At 46.2% G+C, this 17,651-nt stretch overlaps 1 protein-coding gene across 5 annotated transcripts in view; it reads right to left on the bottom strand.

Moving 5' to 3' along the window:
• Nucleotides 1–17,651, bottom strand: part of CPA6 (carboxypeptidase A6) — an 825,999-nt gene that overhangs the window by 262,773 nt on the left and 545,575 nt on the right. For 3 of the 5 annotated variants that reach the window (XM_069220294.1, XM_069220298.1, XM_069220295.1), the window contains exon 3: nucleotides 11,254–11,378. In XM_069220294.1, coding sequence (XP_069076395.1) covers nucleotides 11,254–11,378 — 125 coding nt within the window. Of the gene's footprint in view, nucleotides 1–11,253; nucleotides 11,398–17,651 lie in introns of all 5 variants that reach the window. The other 2 variants (XM_069220296.1, XM_069220297.1) reach the window with 1 other exon arrangement.

Consider the following 17,651-nt stretch of genomic DNA (forward strand, 5'->3'; position numbering starts at 1 on the left):
AGGTTTGATAACATTTTCCCCATATGGGCAAGTATGGAAAAATTCAGGTGGCCAATCCAGTTCGGCCAGTAGAATATCATATATATTTACGACGCGGTCCCAAAAGATTGCGTCGATTGTGCGCTCAATATCTCCTAACTGTAATGTTACTTTGTACACCCTATCAGGCGTGGAGACACGCATGTCCGCAGTTTCTACTTGTAGGAAGTCATCAGTTGCTTTCACCTCCAGATGCTCTAGAAGATTCTGGTGAACTATTGTGACCTCTGCCGCACTGTCTATTAGCGCTAATGCCCACTTCTTGTTCTTCAGTAGAGCCCTCTTCTTGAGTGGCATGATGAACTGCAACTGCTGCCACTTTTTTCTTTTTAATTTTTAAATTGGGGTTTCTGTTGGGGAAGTTTCTCTTCTTTTTCTACAGAAACTTCTGTTGAGCGTTGTGATTCCTGTCTCAGTTTCACATACTGAGTTCTTTGCTCTGACCGCCCACCTCTCTCACTGCGTTTTTCCGGTGAGTCCTGAAAGGAACGAGATTAGCATGTATCAGTATATTGATATTTGTCAGGCGTTTTTATATTATCTCTACTTCGGAGATTATATCTATTTTGAGGGGTCTCCATATGCGGAGATTCTCCCCTTTCTTTTTTAGATGCTTGTTGTTTTTTATCCCAGCGTTTCTTAGTACCCTCAGGAGCTTGCTTGGTAGAATCTTTATTAGATTTACCCTGGAATTGTGGTTTTGTAGGTCTGGTCCCAGACTAGCTAGACCAATGCTAGAGTAGGTCTCCGCAATAATCTTTGGCAGCTCACGTTCTTGATCATGTGGAGGAACTTCCCGGAGCCGCAAGGGCACCACTAATGCGACTGCTTCCCCTTTAAGGTTACTTAATATAATTTAAGATACTGTGGCAAAATTGCCCATTAGTTGCATTCCCCAAGTACAGGGCTGGGGCAGCCCCGTATTCATCTTGAATTTGTTTCAACACTTCCAGTAAGTTGGCAAGTGTCGGTGTACCATGTGTGGTAGTATAGAGCGTGGCAAATACTGTGCCCCAATTATTGCAGTTATCTATAGTGGGAAGCATCCCAAATGGCAAGCACATAGTTAATATTCTATGCTTATCCTGAGATCCCGTATGGGGAAATACTGCTTCCAGTGCATTTATTTTTTAAGCTAACCAAAACGGAATCTCCTCTCCTTTGGCGGGTAGTTCACCCATGATCGAATGTACAATCGCCGGAATTATGCCTGGCGTTACTGCATGTGGTTGCGCCGGAGCAGCACATGCTGGGTTTGTGTTTCATGTTTGCATTACAAACTGTACTAATTGTCTGTATTTTGCCATCAGCTCAGCATATAAGCGACGGACTTCAGCTGCCGTTAAGTTCACTGCGGCTGGGTGAGGTGTATAAGTGGTCAATAAAGGCCAAGTAGGACCATCATTACTTAGAGGATCTACCTAATGTGTAAAATTGTGGGGGGGTAGTGCGCCATCAAGCCAATTATTATGTTCTTGATACGATAGAGGTATTTCTAGATATGCATATGCTCTGTATTGTGCAGGTTTGTTTGCAGGTGTATAGTGATGAAATGTATTTGTGTTCCCATCAACTGCTGGAAATGTGACCCAAGAATAGAAAATTTCTGTTCTATAGGCTGGATGAGTCTCAACAACAAATGTGACTGGACCACCCTGGGCCGTTAGACCATGTGCAAGTAAATGTGCAGTAAGGGGTGGTCGCATATTAACTGCAATTGCTACCTGTTGCGGATTCGCCATAACGAATGTAAAATTTTGTTAGGAGATAAGCACACCAAATGGGGATTATCCTTTTGATGGTTCCAGCTTGGACAACCTACAGCGTTAGTTAGGTACTCCCTACTTAGCTGAGGAGGAAAATCCTCTGTACCACAGACGTCTCCGTATATAGTACTGAGGTGTCTTTGTATGTAGTGAGACAGAGATACTCAGGATGACCTGAAAATTAGAGCCTGACCAAATATTGGCGGCGCCATGTCGTGTAGGCTCTCATTATTCTAATGAGACTACTGGATTTGGACGGCAGAATCACTTGTGCTGTGGGGAACTGAGTTTGAACCCACTACAGGGGAAACCCATCGGCCTAATCCAGGTTTTGCTCTGGCTAACTAGCAGTGCCTCATCTCCACCCAAGAGTAGAGATGATTGGGCAGCCAAGCACATGACACAAATGATTCCTCAGGGAAATCGTGGTCACTCAGATCGCATCCGTTTCTCTCAGTTACACTAGTCTCTCATATACAAGGACAATCAGAGGAAGTATATATTTCAATAAGGTTTTAATGAAGCAACTGCATCTTAGATAATCAAGCATGTACTGCAATAACCAGGATAATGAAGCACGACAGGATTAAAATAGTGACGAGGAGAGTAAAGCATAAAAATAAAGCTACAATATTGTCACTGGAATCATGAAAAAAATTCCTGCCTAGGCTATGTTAGAGCGCAGCATGTTAAGCTCTATTTCTGCCCTTCAGGTTCCCCTGGGAAGACATCATCCCTCATACCTGAGCAAGAGGCCTGTAGTCTACATGAGCAGCTTCAGCAAAGCACTCAGCGATCAGCATACAGTCGTGGTCATCTGGCTGGAATCTCCCTCTAACGTGTATGGGTCAGAGAAGTGTTTTTAAAATAAATCAGCTGATGTTCCAAGAAAGGATCCCTACGTAAGAGTGTGAATGTTTCTATGAACACTAGAGACAAAGCGTTACCACGTTTACCAGCAACCTATCTTACTGCAGCCTTAAGAAAAGCACAGAGTCAAAGAAATGTCTTGTTTAAGAACGCAGTGCTGACCTCGGCAAAGAACAGCTAGATAGAGAGAAATAAAACAAGACCGCAAATGTGGCTATTGTTAAAATAATAAACGAAGCTGAATAAAATACATCTAGGTTAAAGTGCACAGCAGCAGGCCTAATTTGCTAAAATAACATATACAGAGCTATAACTAAAATGGCTACACTACAACATCACTGATGACATCTCAAATGACATCATTGAGATGTCATCACAATACTGTTGTTCAAATTACGCTACAAACCAGAACAGCCTTTGAAATCTCTAAATGAGCACTAAATAGCACAGAATCATAAAGCGTAAATTCCATAAACATATATGCTTATAAAAAATAGACCATAGTCTACTGCCTCTGGACACACAAGCCTCTACTATCCACATTCTTCGCAATGTGCACCAATTTTCCCAGAGAGTCCACTACCTCCAGGCATCCAAGACACCTTAAGTGCCAAAGCTCCCACTATATACAGCCTTCACCTTGTGCAAAACTCTTCATGAGGAGCCCACTCCCTCTAGACAGCCATGCCCTATTAAATGATCAAACTCCTACTATGTACACCCTTTGCCCTGAACAAAGTTTAATGCAAATAATGAATCTGTTAATCTTTTTCATGTGACCCAATACAGCAATATATTCTTATGTATTACCACTGCTGTTAAAGACCTTGCACCAACAACACTTGATAAAGTTGTTAGTTTTCATCATCCAAGTCCTCTGGGTATTGGGTTCAAAACTGTTATGTACCAGATAGTCCCTTAGAGCCTTAAATTTACGGTATGTCACTGATACATGGGTAATGAGTGAATTCTCTATAATGTAGTGCACTTCATAATTTTCCCATGTAGTTGCATTACTTTTCCGATGGAAGCAGATTTCCAGTTAAAATTTTTAATGAACCTTGTTTCCAGTTTGTTTTTCTTGGCTTTATATAACCCAAACAGTAAAGTTTCCCTAACCTGATCATCAGCTTTCTTTCTGGTCTGTGTTATCACCTTTTGGGGGTAGCCCCTGTCCCAGACATGTCCATGATCACTTGTTTGTCATTCTGATGCTACACTTCAGTACAACTGTTCCTCTTGGGCCAAATTAATTCTCATAAGAATTACTCCATTTTCGAGGGGTGGAATGCTGGCTGCCTACAAGTAGCACACTGTCCTGGTTGTCTCCTTGGGAAATAGCTGTGTTGTCAGTTTCCCCTTTTTTACTTCCATATGTTTACCTAGGAAGTCAATGTTATGTGGGTGGATGCAACTATTGACTTTTAGATTGAATGTTTTGTTGTTTCTATGCGTTATATACCTTTATGCCTCCTCCCTCTTCCCATCCCATATAACAAAGAGGATGTTTTTGTATCTGGTCCATAGTACTATCTGCCTTGTATACTGTTTATGTTCAGATGCTCATGCCACCTGCTCCTCCCGCCAACCTATGAACAAATTAGCATAGCTGGGGGAGAAGCAGACTCCCATCACAGTTCACAGCATCTGTCCGTAGTAGTTATCTTCAAACACAAAGATGTTGTTATTAAGACTAAATTAATTTCCAATAGCATAGTATCATGATCATATAACGCTAATATTCTGCTCCTACAGAAGTAGCTACATGCCGTGAACCTGTTAAAATGTTTAATGCAAGTGTAAAGGGATGTTAAATCCAAAGCTGCCAGTAGATATGTCGGTTCCCAATGTATCTCTGTTATTTTCCTTATGACGCCAGTACTATTCAAACAGTATTATTGGAGATTTAACACAAAAGGTAACATGAATTTGTTTAGATAATTCCAAATATTTTCTAAAACACTTCCTATGGACGCCATGCACAGTGTTGTTGTCAATTATGTTATTTCAGATATCATATTGATTTCATGAGTGATATATTATGTAAGGTCATAACCAGTGTATGGCTAGAGCACAAGTTATAGTTACTTTAGCTAAGTATAACTGGTGAATTACAGTGTTTTATAGCATTTAATGTTACGTTAAAACTGATATTTTTTCTCAACAATAAAGTGTGCCATTCACGGTGTTATCATCAAGACTGTCATTACAGATGTTGTCAGATGATGTTCTAGTACACTTCATGAGTGATGTAATGTATGAGGTCATAAGCAGTGCATAACGAGTGTGTGAGTTACAGATTTTTTTATTCGTTTAGATTTTTTTAATTAGGGTTTAGAATGTGATGTTTTAACCTAATTTTAATGTCCCTTTAACCTTTGTTTTTTTCAGTGAATTTCTAAGGTTTCTTTCAATCCAAAGTTAGATATTATTACCATATCTAGCTATAATGTTATTTTAATCTTTGGTTTAGTTTTTTTTTAATGTAACATAACATATTATTACCATACGTAATGCTAGCCCATGCTGTGCATGGCCCTGGAGTTGGCCCAAGGGTCTGGCTGTACCCCCATGGGCAGCCAGTTCTACGTCTTGCCCAACCTTCATCCGTGCATGGCATGGCCTTGGCCTCCGGGCCTGGCTTGTGGCTAGGCCCTGCGTACAGCCCCTTGTGTGCAGGTGACCCCATGGCACACCCAGCCTTCCACTGTGCTTGACGTGGGGTTGGCCGTGTGCCAGGGCCTGCTCCCAACTACCTTACGCAGGAGCCATTTGCAGCAGAGGGTTGGGAGCAGAACCTTTGCATCATTTTAAGTAAGACAGGCCTACTGAAGGGGCCAGGATATCAACATATATAAAGCACATGTATTATCTTTGTCAAGAAAGTAACAATAATTATGATTAAATGTATTTTTATTAATTCACACAGTGCATTGTCATAAAAAATGAAATAGTGTTATTAAAAAAGCATCAACTTGACTTTGAGTTTGTTTTTTTAACATTTTTCAAGCTACAAAACGCAGCTATAAACTCAATACAAGCTGGCTTTGCACTCGAACCGTATGGTTCCAACTAGGAGTGATTAAAAAAATATACAGGAAGCTATCCTGGGGACATGGATTTAATGAACCAAGGGTCTTAACTGTTTTTTTATGTTGCCGGTGGGCTGCTGAGCTCCCTGCAGCCCCTCCTCAACATAAAAAAAAATTCTTAGTGGTGCACCTGCCTCTTCTAGGGGCACGCAGTTACAAAATATATTCTTTTAAAATGCCCCCGGGCATCAAGGCAACACAAAAGGATGATGGGCGGAGTGCTGAAACTTTCAAATGCTCACCCCCAGTCACCGATCTGGGTTAAATCTGTTGTTTTCTTGCTCACCATGCCACCCCAGTTTGGGCCCAACCATATGCAAATCAGTCTTGACCCTGCTCCACAGGAGATAAGTCCAGCCCGAACTGTCAGACCAGGTTCTCCCTGGACCAGAAACAAGCATCCTGATACTGGTTTTGGGTTTTCAACACTCAGTTCATCATCCTTTTGTGTTGCCCTGAGAGAAGCTTCAACTATACACAAATTTGAGGGGACATGTACAGATTTATTGGAAGTTCAAGCATAAGAAATGTTATACCACATAAGCAAAAGGTAAACCAAAGATTTTATGCCACACAAGCAAAAGGTAAACCGAAGAAGAAGGTGATGTCATAAGGCAAGAACTAAAAGCTTGAAGTGTCCGACTTGAAGCTTTTAATAGAACTGAAACAATTGGAGGTAATAAATAGATTGATTGAAAAAACAAAAGGCTGCAGAAGGAAGAGGTTCTCTTTGGACCACATAACATCAAAGAGCAGAGTCAGACCCATCACAGATTCATTACTCACTACAGTATAGAGCATAACATCATAAGAAAACACTGAACAGGTATTGGCACCTTGCCAAAAATGAACCACTGATAGATTCTGAACTACCTCAGAGAGTAGGGTGCACTTTCAGGAGGGTGCGGTCATTGAGGGACAATCTAGTTAAGAACAATCCCACCAAATCCCCAAATGGGACTTAGCTTAAAGAACGCTGTGGATTCCCAAAGTGCAGAAAATGCAAGGCATGTGAATATGGTGTGGAAAAAGCACACTTCAAGACACCTTTAGAAAAGATCAGGTGGCATACACTTCCTAAACAGACCATGGATTGTACATGCTAGAATACCCCTGTGAGCTATATTATGTTGGAAGTACCAACCTCCCAGTTCACAAAAGTATCATGCAGCACATTAGAGCCATTAAAAACAAAGATAAGACTTACCCAGTGGCAATGCACTTTCCGACATTCACAGCAATAATGATAGAAAGCTAAGTACTTTGGCCCATATTTATGGAAAGTTAGCACTGCCTTAGCGTCATTTTTTAATGCTAAAGCGGCGCTAACTTAACTCCATATTTATATTTTGACAATAGACCAATCTAGCATCAAAATATCTGAGTTAGCATCATTTCTAGGAAGCGCCAACCCACCTTGCATCGAGTTGCAACAATTATATGCAAGGTAGGTGTTCTCTCACTAAAAATGACGCTAGCCCCCCAGCGCTAAAACAACCCACACTAAGGAGGCAGACCAAAAGAATGACGCTAAGGCCAATTAGCGTCAAATTTTAATGCATGGTCAGACTAGGCATTAAAGTGCTGTTAGGCACATTTCTTCAGGAAAACACCATGGAGTCCACCCTGGTGTCACTGTTTTGGGCACATAGAGGCCCACCCCAAGATTGCCATAACAAACTGGAGTAGTGTAACATACAATGAAAAATTAAATGTATTTGTCACTTTGCCACACTTTTATTTTTGTAAGTTGAAAATGTTTTATATATTTTTATAGAGTAAATATTATTTTTAAAGGTAATAAATGTGTTACATTGAATAGAGTGTATATTATTAAAATTCAATACACTTACCTATTTTACGGCAATTTGTGGTCTATATTTTCGTTTTTGCTATTTTTGACATTACCTACAAAGTAGGTTAGGTCAGTATTTGTGTCCTTCATATTTTTTTTACTTATTTTTTGTCACCAATGTTTTTCGTCATTTCCTGGCAACTAAATATCCACCTGTGTACCGTGCACCTATGATTTTTTTTTTTTTTTTTTCCTAACCATCCGCAATTTGGCAGTCATTTGCGACTTAGTGTTCATCTTTGGCGGCTCCCTATCTAGGATTCCATCTAGGACACAATTAAAATCACCAGGCCACAAAATGGGATTCCCTGTGTGAGATATTAATTCCTGTTGGAGCTGATGATAGAACCCTGCATCATCAGTGTTAGGGGCATAAACATTCAACAGATAGAGCTCCCAGCTATCTAATAACCCGTGTAAGAATATGTATCGGCCTTGTACGTCCGCTTTTAGGCTTCTTAACGTAAAGGGAGTCCCGGGAGCAATCCAAACAGAGAGCCCCCTAGCGTAGGAGAAATAGGTCCCTGAATAAAACTGCCCCCTCCATTTTTTATGCACTTTTTGACCTACACTTTCTATCAAATGCGTCACCTGTAGGAGAGCAATATGTACGCCATGCCGCTTAAGATATGTGTGTACTCTGTATGCTTCACAAAGGAATTCAGTCCTCTAACATTCCATGTAACTATGCGTGTCAGGGTACCCGCCATATTTTGTTCCACTCCGCCTGGTCCACTACAGTGCTCGACCGCCCCCTCTCCACCCACATGCATGGCACACGCGCAACCCCACGATCCAATACCTTCTCAGCAGAAGAATGCCCACAGTGCTCACATTGTCAAAATCAGAATACCAACACCAACTAGAACCCACATAACACTCCCCCATCCTACCCCGGGTAAACACCACCCACAACTAGTGTCTGCTCAATCGTGTGTTTACCTCGCTATCACTTTTAGTTCCCAGAAGTGGGGATCAATCGCCGCTCCCACTCGATAGCCAGATTTAGGTCCGAACTACACTGCAACTCTCCCAACACTTAATAATCGTCCGGCCCGTACACTCACTGTTCCCAACAAGTGAACTAACAATGGGGCGGGATTCCCAGGCTCACCACTCTGCCACGGCCCCAGACCAACCGCCAACCCGGACCCGCGCATCCCTAACACCTAAAAGGCAGCAGTAGACAGGGGAAAACAAAGGGCCATAGAGCCAGAGGAGAGCCAACAGAGGGAAGACCCCAAGCATCGACCCAGAACCAAAGTACTTGACTCCAAACATAACAAAAGGTCCAATATATCATTCAGGTGACCTCTTGCGACACAGGGGGATCCGTAATGCGAGGATGCCTCTGAGGTGACAGTTTGTACCAACAGTTTAGCCTCCTCACGCTCCTGTCTCCTACGCTCAAGACTCAGAGTACCGTCCGAGCGCACAATCACTTGGCTTCCACGGCCGGCATGATGGCATCTGGTACTTCTGCGTGCTGCAGTACGCACTTCCTCCGGCCCTCGGGGTCTCCACCACTCTCCCCCCGAAAGGATTCCGGGCATTCCTGTCCCATAATTCCGCTCCAACCAGTCCCACGCTGCTTCAGGAGATTGAAAGAAATGTGAACGGGCCGCATGAAGAACCTTCAACTTGGTTGATACAACAACATATAAATGTAGCCCAGGTCTTTTAGCTTATGTTTAACACCAGCATATGACTGTCGTGGGAGCTGCACCGCCCTGGTGCAGTCAGGGAAAAAACGGATAGTGTGATTCTCAAATGTAGGATCTCCATGTTTGCGCACCTATTGCAAGATTGCGATGCGGTCTCTATAGTTAAGGACCTTGGCTATGATCGTTTGCGGAGGGGCTCCAGGCGGCAGCGGCGGTGGCTGCACCAAGGCCGGGTGTGCACGCTCCACCACAAACACAGCTGACAATGGGGTAGCAGGCAATGATTTACGGATCCAGTCCTCCAGGAAGGCCTCAACATTCACCCCCTCTACTCCTTCGGGGAAGCCCACTACACGGAGGTTACGGCGTCTCGCCCTACCCACCGCATCCTCGACATGTGCTTCCAGTTTGCGTGTTTTAGCTTCGAGGATGGCCACCGATGCCTTCAGCGTGTCCATATCAGACTGCATGCAAGTCACTTTTTACTCAGTAGCCACTGATCGTTCCGCCTCTACCTTCAAATCTTCTCTCAGCAGGCTGACATCTACCACTATGGCCGCAATCTGAATTTGCGTTGCCCTGCTAGAAGACTCAATAGCAGCCAGGATTTTCACCCTGGTGGGCTCCGCTCCCTTCTCTGAGGGGCCAGGGGGATCTTTTTGCAGACTCGCTCCTGCACTCTGCACTGTGTATTGATCCATCCATGTTTGCTGCAGTCCCTTGTTCACTCTGTCCTTGCCCATGGTGCGCACTTGATGAGGTGCCTGCTACAAGCGAATACTCCCAGTGCCGTGCACCACACTACCAGGCGCAGCGTAAGTGGTCGAACCTCGTGCCCTCGCAACGCACCACCGCCTGGTCCCCAACTGCCTCACCCTCACCGGACCACTACAGGGTGAACACTGGCACAGACACTAGCAGCGCAGGTGTCGTCCTCCACTCAATGTGTCCGTCTCACAACCAGCCAGTCCTGCACTCCAGGAGCCGGCTGACACAGGGCCACCCAATCGGAACACCACAGCAGAAGGGGTACCTCCCCAGAACAAGCTCAGCGACAGTCCCCAGCAACCTTCGCACGTTCAGCGCAGCTCCGTCTGTCACTGGCAGCCCAAACGCCCTCCTCAGCTGTTCAAGGACCGACACCCTGCAGGCTCCAAGTCACTATGATGGGCCTCCAGGCCTACGGGAGGGGGCACCTGCAGCTTCATCCAGGGGGAGGGGGGCAGGGAGGGTACGGCGCCCGGGCACCACTGAGTCCAGATCCTGAAGGCACCCTCCGACCGGGTCACTCCCCTAAATTGCGCCTCACTATCTCTTCAATCAGTCGATTTTGACTGATTTTCAAAACGCGCCCGCAATCGCGGCCGCCATCTTGGGGTCAGGCGCTCTTCACACGCGCTCCCCCACGGCGCAATCGTGATGCCTTTCACCGGTTGCTGGTGCTCCCCTGGCCCCCCCTTCCGCCCTAGGGGGCTCCAGGACCCGTCAGCCGGGTTCGCGGAGACCCAGGGTGGCAGGATCACGGACGATGCCGAATCCGGGGCCGGGAGCACTCCTCTAGTGCTGCCGGTCGGCCATTTTGCCAGCCACGCCCCTCCACCGTGCACCTAAGTTTAATTGCAGGTTTCTTTCAGTTGTAAATAATTGATTGAGGTGCGTGTCTTAAGATTTTTGCTGAATAATTGTGATACATTACCAAACACATTTGAAAACGTAGGACAAAAAATGCATTTCCAAAATGTTCCTCCGCATATGCTAACACAAATATAACAATAATGACTTATCACAGTTCTCAATAATTTCTTGATTGAAGCTATGCACAATTACATATTTAGGCATTAGGCTTTATTTTAATGAGGTTCTTGTCAAAACATGACAGATCCACTGTGAATAAAGTGAAATTTCTAGGAGAAATAGTGCCTTGGGCATTCAGACGGAGTGCTGAAATTGTAAGAGGAGAAACTTACTTGTATCGGATGCTTGCTTGGTGTAGGTAGGCCAGAAGAACTTGTGAATTGTTCCTTGACACGTGGACATCGGTGAGAGTCCCCTCAGAGATGAAGGAGACGCTGCTGGGCTGCCACAGATCCACCTGTAGTGCAGGAACCAACCTGTAATTCACATTCATTCAATGTAGATTGTAGGCTTGTAACACACGTGCACTCATGTATTTACTGCATCATTCACACATTCTGGTTACTTGAGAGTGATTACTTATGGCAAGGACCGCCTTTGATAGCAACAACAAAACAATGCACAGGCAAATGTTGACACCTTCATTCAAACTGTTTTGGGGAGAGCGCGTGGACTCGATTTGTTAACGTTATTGTGACACAGTATCAGAACAACAAACCTGATCACTGTCTTTCATTGTACTCCAAAACAAACTGGCATAAGCAATAAATTGGGGTGCAGATACTCGTTGAAACTGGTAACTTCTGGTTTATTAGAACATTGGAATGTTGGGAGCTCCATTGAAAACAATGGAGTGCTCCAGGCTTCTAGTGGCCGTAGAAACCTGGAGCTCCAGCATTCCAGAGTTGTTTTGTTCACAGCTGTTGCTGTGAACAAAGGCCTCACAGAGCCAATCCACTTGGGCTCCGAGAGGCCTTTGTTTTATTTATTAGAACATTCTGCCCTCTAGTGGCAGAATGTTCTAATAGCCTAATAGCCCGTCGTAGTTGGGCTATACCGGCATTAAAGTCCTGCTCCTTTGTTAAAGGTCTTCTTCTTCCGCTAGGGCCTTTAACGCTGGAGCGGGCCTTTAATGGCCGGTATAGCTCGCTACGGCGGGCTATAATAGTGAGCATATTATATTCCCCTCCAGTTACCGGTCAACTCAGAATGGGCCCCATAGAGATATTTTATCTCTCTCTGAAGGGATTGGGAGATAGCAGTGATTTTGGCCATAAAGAAGTTAAGACGTATGATAGCTTAATATGGACGTTTATTAAAAAGGCTATTTAGAGTTTCTAGACAAGGTTCTCCTGCACATGCATTTCCTTGGCTTTATGACAAACCTAGGGGAAAAATGTGAATGGACACCCACAGAACATTTCCCATAGCTCAGGGGATACTGGGATAAATTCAGGTGAGTCAGATTTGTTTACCACTGTTGTCCCAAGGCCTAACCTCACTATTGGACTAAAAACTCATCACCAATACACCCCTTTAGCACCTGACTTTAAGGGTAGCAAAGTTGAGCAGTTCAGGCTCAAAGACGTGAAGTTGGTTTAGAGACTCTGAACTAAAAAAACATGATATATATTTTTTTTTGCCGTTTTATGTAGCACGAGCTCGACCTGAAGGTATGGGAGTGATTTATATGAGGACAAGTAATATAACACAAGGACAAATTCATTTTTTTTGGTAGGCACGGGAGATTAAGTGATTTGCCCAGAATCACAGGATATTGAGCCCACGCAGAGGCTCGAACCTGGTGCCCTGCTCCAAAGTCAGCTGCTCAGGCCTTTACGCCTCATCCACTCCCCTATATAATATCAATATATCGCCTATATAACATTCAATAATTCACTGTTGAACATGTACTTCAATTTGTAAGCAAAAAGTGATTTAATCTATTAATTTATTAACTGATAGCATATCTCAGGGCATCGAAGTGAACAGTACCCATGATACTCTCAGAGACAGAGTGCAATGGTAGAGTACAAAGGCCCTTCGCCCTGCAGGTGAAATCTCAGTGGGTCTCCAGGCTTCTTCTGCAGTTGTGCTCACTCACTGCTCAGTGCCTGTCCCTCCATGACGGTGTGCATTTGTCCAACTCTCCTGGGTTGCAATTTCACTGTACCTTTCTGTCCTTGGTGGTGCACCTAAAACTAATTGAGTTTGTCTGCAGGCAGCACCTGCTTCCAGATTGTATGATGGAACAATGCATGTGCAAACCACGCATGCCTGAACAACGCAGTCGGAACAACGACTGCGTTGCTTCCACACATGCCTTTCCAACTATTTTTTATTGTAAAAGCATGCCTAGAAACGGCATGTGTGGGAATGTGTGGGAACATCATTTCTAGCATGCCACCATCCGCCCTAAAACCAGAACTACTCCTACCCCACCCGCCCTAAAAACACTACTAACCCTACCCAACACCCCCACCCTAAAATACTACTATCCCGGCCCTGACCCCACCACCCCCACCCCTACCCCTAAAAACCAAAGTACCCCAACACCCACCATCCATCCTGAGCCCTAAAACCTTCCCTGATCCCCCACCCGGCCTAAAAACAACTGACCCCACCACCCGCCCTAAAATCAAAACTACCCCGATCCCCCTAAAATCAAAACTACCCCGACTCCCCACTCCGCCCCTAAAAACAAAACTACCCTGACCCCCCACCCTGCCCCTAAAAACAAAAACAAAGCTACACCAACCCCTGCCTATATAAACCAAACTACCCCACACCCCAACCCTAAAAACAAATCTACCCCCACCTCCGCCCCTAAACAGAAAACTACCCTGACCCCCTACCCTCCCCTAAAAACAAAATTACCCCAACCCCTAAAAACAAAACTCCCCCACCCCGCCCCTAAAAACAATACTACCCCACCCCCACTAAAAACAAAACTACCCAACTCCCCGCCCTTAAAAACAAAACTAAACGGCCCCTCACCCCTAAAAACAAAACTACCTTGATACCCCCCACCCACCCTGAGGCCTAGAACCTTCCCCAGCCCCTCCATCCGCCCTAAAAACAAGCTACCCATCACCCAGCCCCTTTAAATAAAACTACCCTGCCCCTAAAAACAAAACTACACGGACCCCCCACCCCTAAAAACAAAATTACCACAATCCCACCCCTAAAAAACAAACTACCTGACCCCACCCCTTAAAACTACCCCCAACCCTACCCCAGCACCACTTACCTACCCCAACCCCATACCACACCCCTAAAATCATAGGTACCCCAGCCCTCCCGCCCCTACAAATAAAAGTACCCTGCCCCTAAAAACCAAACTACCCCCTCCCTGCCCCAGCCCCACTTACCTGACCGCGCCTTCTCCCAATGCATTCGCTCTTTTTCTCTGCCTTAACCACACATATACGTTGTTCTGCACATGCATGGTTAAGACAGGGAAAAAGGGAGTTATTGTTCATGCTAGTGTGGGTACGCTTGCGTTGTTAACATATGCGTTGTTCCAGACTTGTTGTTCTGGACATTTCCCGTGCGTCCAGAATGGTACAGCCTCCTCTGTTGATGTGGATCATTTCTTTGTCTGGTATTTCTTAGTAGCTTCAACTACGGATGGCAGTCACTGGTCTCCAGTACACAGAGCCGTCTTGGCACTGAAGATTTACACTGGCCCTCACACCCAAGCGAGTTTCAAAGTGCCCTTCAACTTCAGGCGTCAATGCAGTTGTCCATGCTTTTGGACATGCTAGAGACTTCCAGACATCACAAACTGCCCTGCAATGCAAATCTCTCTGGATCACATGACGGATTTGTGTTGTGTAGACTAAGGGGGTCATTACAACATTGGCGGTAAAAGGCGCTTACCGCCGTACAGAAGACCGCCAACACACCGCCGCGGCCGCGGAATTCCACTACAGCTATTATGACCCACATCTCGAAATCCAACAAAATTCAGACACCCACACAAGTCCGCCACACCAAAGGTCAGTGATAAACTGGCGAAAACAAAACCTCCACTGTCACGCCAACAGAAATACGCCCACACTATCACGACACACGAATCCACGCGGCGGTCTTTCAACCGCGGTATTCCATTGGCGGTACACACTGCAGCGCTCAAATTACACACACTTCTACAAAACACCGCCACATTGGACAATTCCAAATACACACACCTGATACACATACACACACCACTCCCACACACTCAATACAATATAAAACACACACACACATCACCCACAAACCCCTACGACAAAAAATTCCGAAAGAAGGCCAGAGAGAGACACCACCATCCACAAACTAGCATCCACAGGCACTCAACACCATCACCCACACAACTTCCACGCACAAAACACCACACACCACTACATATCACCACACTTATCACCACACACACCACCCCACACATCACCTACACCACCCCATGGCACGGCAAAGACACCCCAGGTTCTTGGAGGAGGAGCTCAGGGTCATGGTGGAGGAAATCGTCCGGGTAGAGCCACAGCTATTTGGAGCACATGTGCAGCACACCTCCATTTCAAGGAAGATGGAGCTATGGCGAAGAATAGTCGACAGGGTCAACGCAGTGGGACAACACCCAAGAAATCGGGACGACATCATGAAGAGGTAGAATGACCTACAGGGGAAGGTGCGTTCCGTGGTCTCAAGACACCACCAGGCGGTTCAGGGGACTGGCGGCGGACCCCCACCTCCTCCCCCACAACTAACAACATGGGAGGAGCAGGTCTTGGCCATTCTGCATCCTGAGGGCCTCGCAGGAGTCAGTGGAGGAATGGACTCCGGTAAGTCAAACCTTTAACTACCATATCCCCCACCCTATCTGCATGCTATCACATACCCCCACCCTCGCCCCCTCCCCTATCACTCCAACTCCTCACAAATGTACCAATATCACAAACCACACATCCCAACACCAAGCCCTGCATGCAACACCAACGCATGGACACACATCACTAAAGCATGCCCACTGCACATACCCATACACCCCCCTAAACCATCATCACACAAGCCCCCACACAGGAATGCAAGCACTGGGGTACACGCTCACCCACCCATTGCACACCATGACACACACAGATGCAATAATCATGCTTTTACACCCCTGCAGGACCGCTACCCAACGTCACCAGACAGGAGGGTCCAGACATCTTCACCCCACCCACAGAAGAGGCCCACAGTGATGACAGCAGCTCTGTCCAACTGGATCTAGATGACCAGCCCGGACCATTGTGGGCTTCGGGACAGTCGGTTCCCCTCACACAGGCACAGGCCACCACAGACCTTCCACCATCTGGTAACACCAGCACAGCACCCACCCAGCGGGCCCATACCTCCGTCCCCAGGACACGTCAATCAGCTGTGTGTCCACCACTACAGGGAACCCAGGATAACCCACCACCCCAACAACAACAGGGACTTGGGGGCAGTGGTAGTGGGCACACAGTCCAGGGGACGGAGGCCCAGGAACACAGGGGAACTGGGAGGGCAGCTGTGCGACAGGGGGCGGACAGGCCAAGGGAACCCACTCTCCACGAGGCCCTCTCCTCCATCATGGGAGCATACCACCACTCCCAGGAGACGATGGAAACGGTCCTGGCCAAGTTTCAGGAGACCCAGCGCATGCAGGAGGAACAGTATTTGGGGTTCAGGGAGGTACTCAGAACCATCAGCTCCGCCTTGGGCACCATCGTAGGGGTGCTGAAGGAAATACTCAACACCAGAAGGGACACTGTGGCACTCCAAGGGGCCCCTGACACTAGCATGGACGATGAACTGCCCACCACCTCCGCCGGCGCTAGTGGACAGGAGGCACCGCCACAGGACCACCACACCAGCACCCCACCCCCTGCAAATGGAGAACCACCCCGCAAGCGGTCCCTGAGATCCAGGAACAAGACAGAGCACGATGGCAAGACCCCGCCAAGAAATGAGACCACCCTGATTGTCAACCCACTGTCCCACTTTGTCACCCTGTCCATATTGAAACTGCCCCAGCTCCACTTCCTATGCCCATATGAGCAATGCACCTATGAGACAAATAGACTGGACTCTGCCATGGACACTCCTCCGCCATCACCCCTCACCATTTAACTTCCCCCTCCAATATTTTGTATGTAAATAAACACACCTAAAGCACCAAAAGATCTAGAGTCTGTCTGTGATTTTGAAATAGTGTATTTGCTATTACAGTGACAACATTTCCAGGAAATAGTAATGTCAACATACCTATGTCAAACAGCTCTAGTCCCTGAGGAATCTAAGGAGATGACACACGTTGGGACCCACACCTGTGAAACCGTAAGGGAAAGTGACAACTCAGTGACCATACACTGGGTGAAATCGACAGACAGGATAGAGGTAGAAGTGTAAAAGTACTTGTAGTAGGCAGGAATGTATTCTCACCTGTGTTTCACTGGAAATATTGCTGGATGACTGAGTCCCTGTTGTCAATGTCGTCTTCCTCTGCTTCCTCCTCATCACTGTCCACAGGCTCCACAGCTGCCACAACACCGCCATCTGGACCATCCTCCTGCAGAAAAGGCACCTGGCGTCGCAAAGCCAAGTTATGAAGCGTACGGCAGGCCACAATGATCTGGCACACCTTCTTTGGTGAGTAGAATAGGGATCCACCTGTCATATGGAGGCAGCGGAACCTGGCCTTCAGGAGGCCGAAGGTCCGCTCGATCAC

This window comes from Pleurodeles waltl, chromosome 2_2 (assembly GCF_031143425.1).
Source record: "Pleurodeles waltl isolate 20211129_DDA chromosome 2_2, aPleWal1.hap1.20221129, whole genome shotgun sequence".
Taxonomy (NCBI): Eukaryota; Metazoa; Chordata; class Amphibia; order Caudata; family Salamandridae; genus Pleurodeles; species Pleurodeles waltl.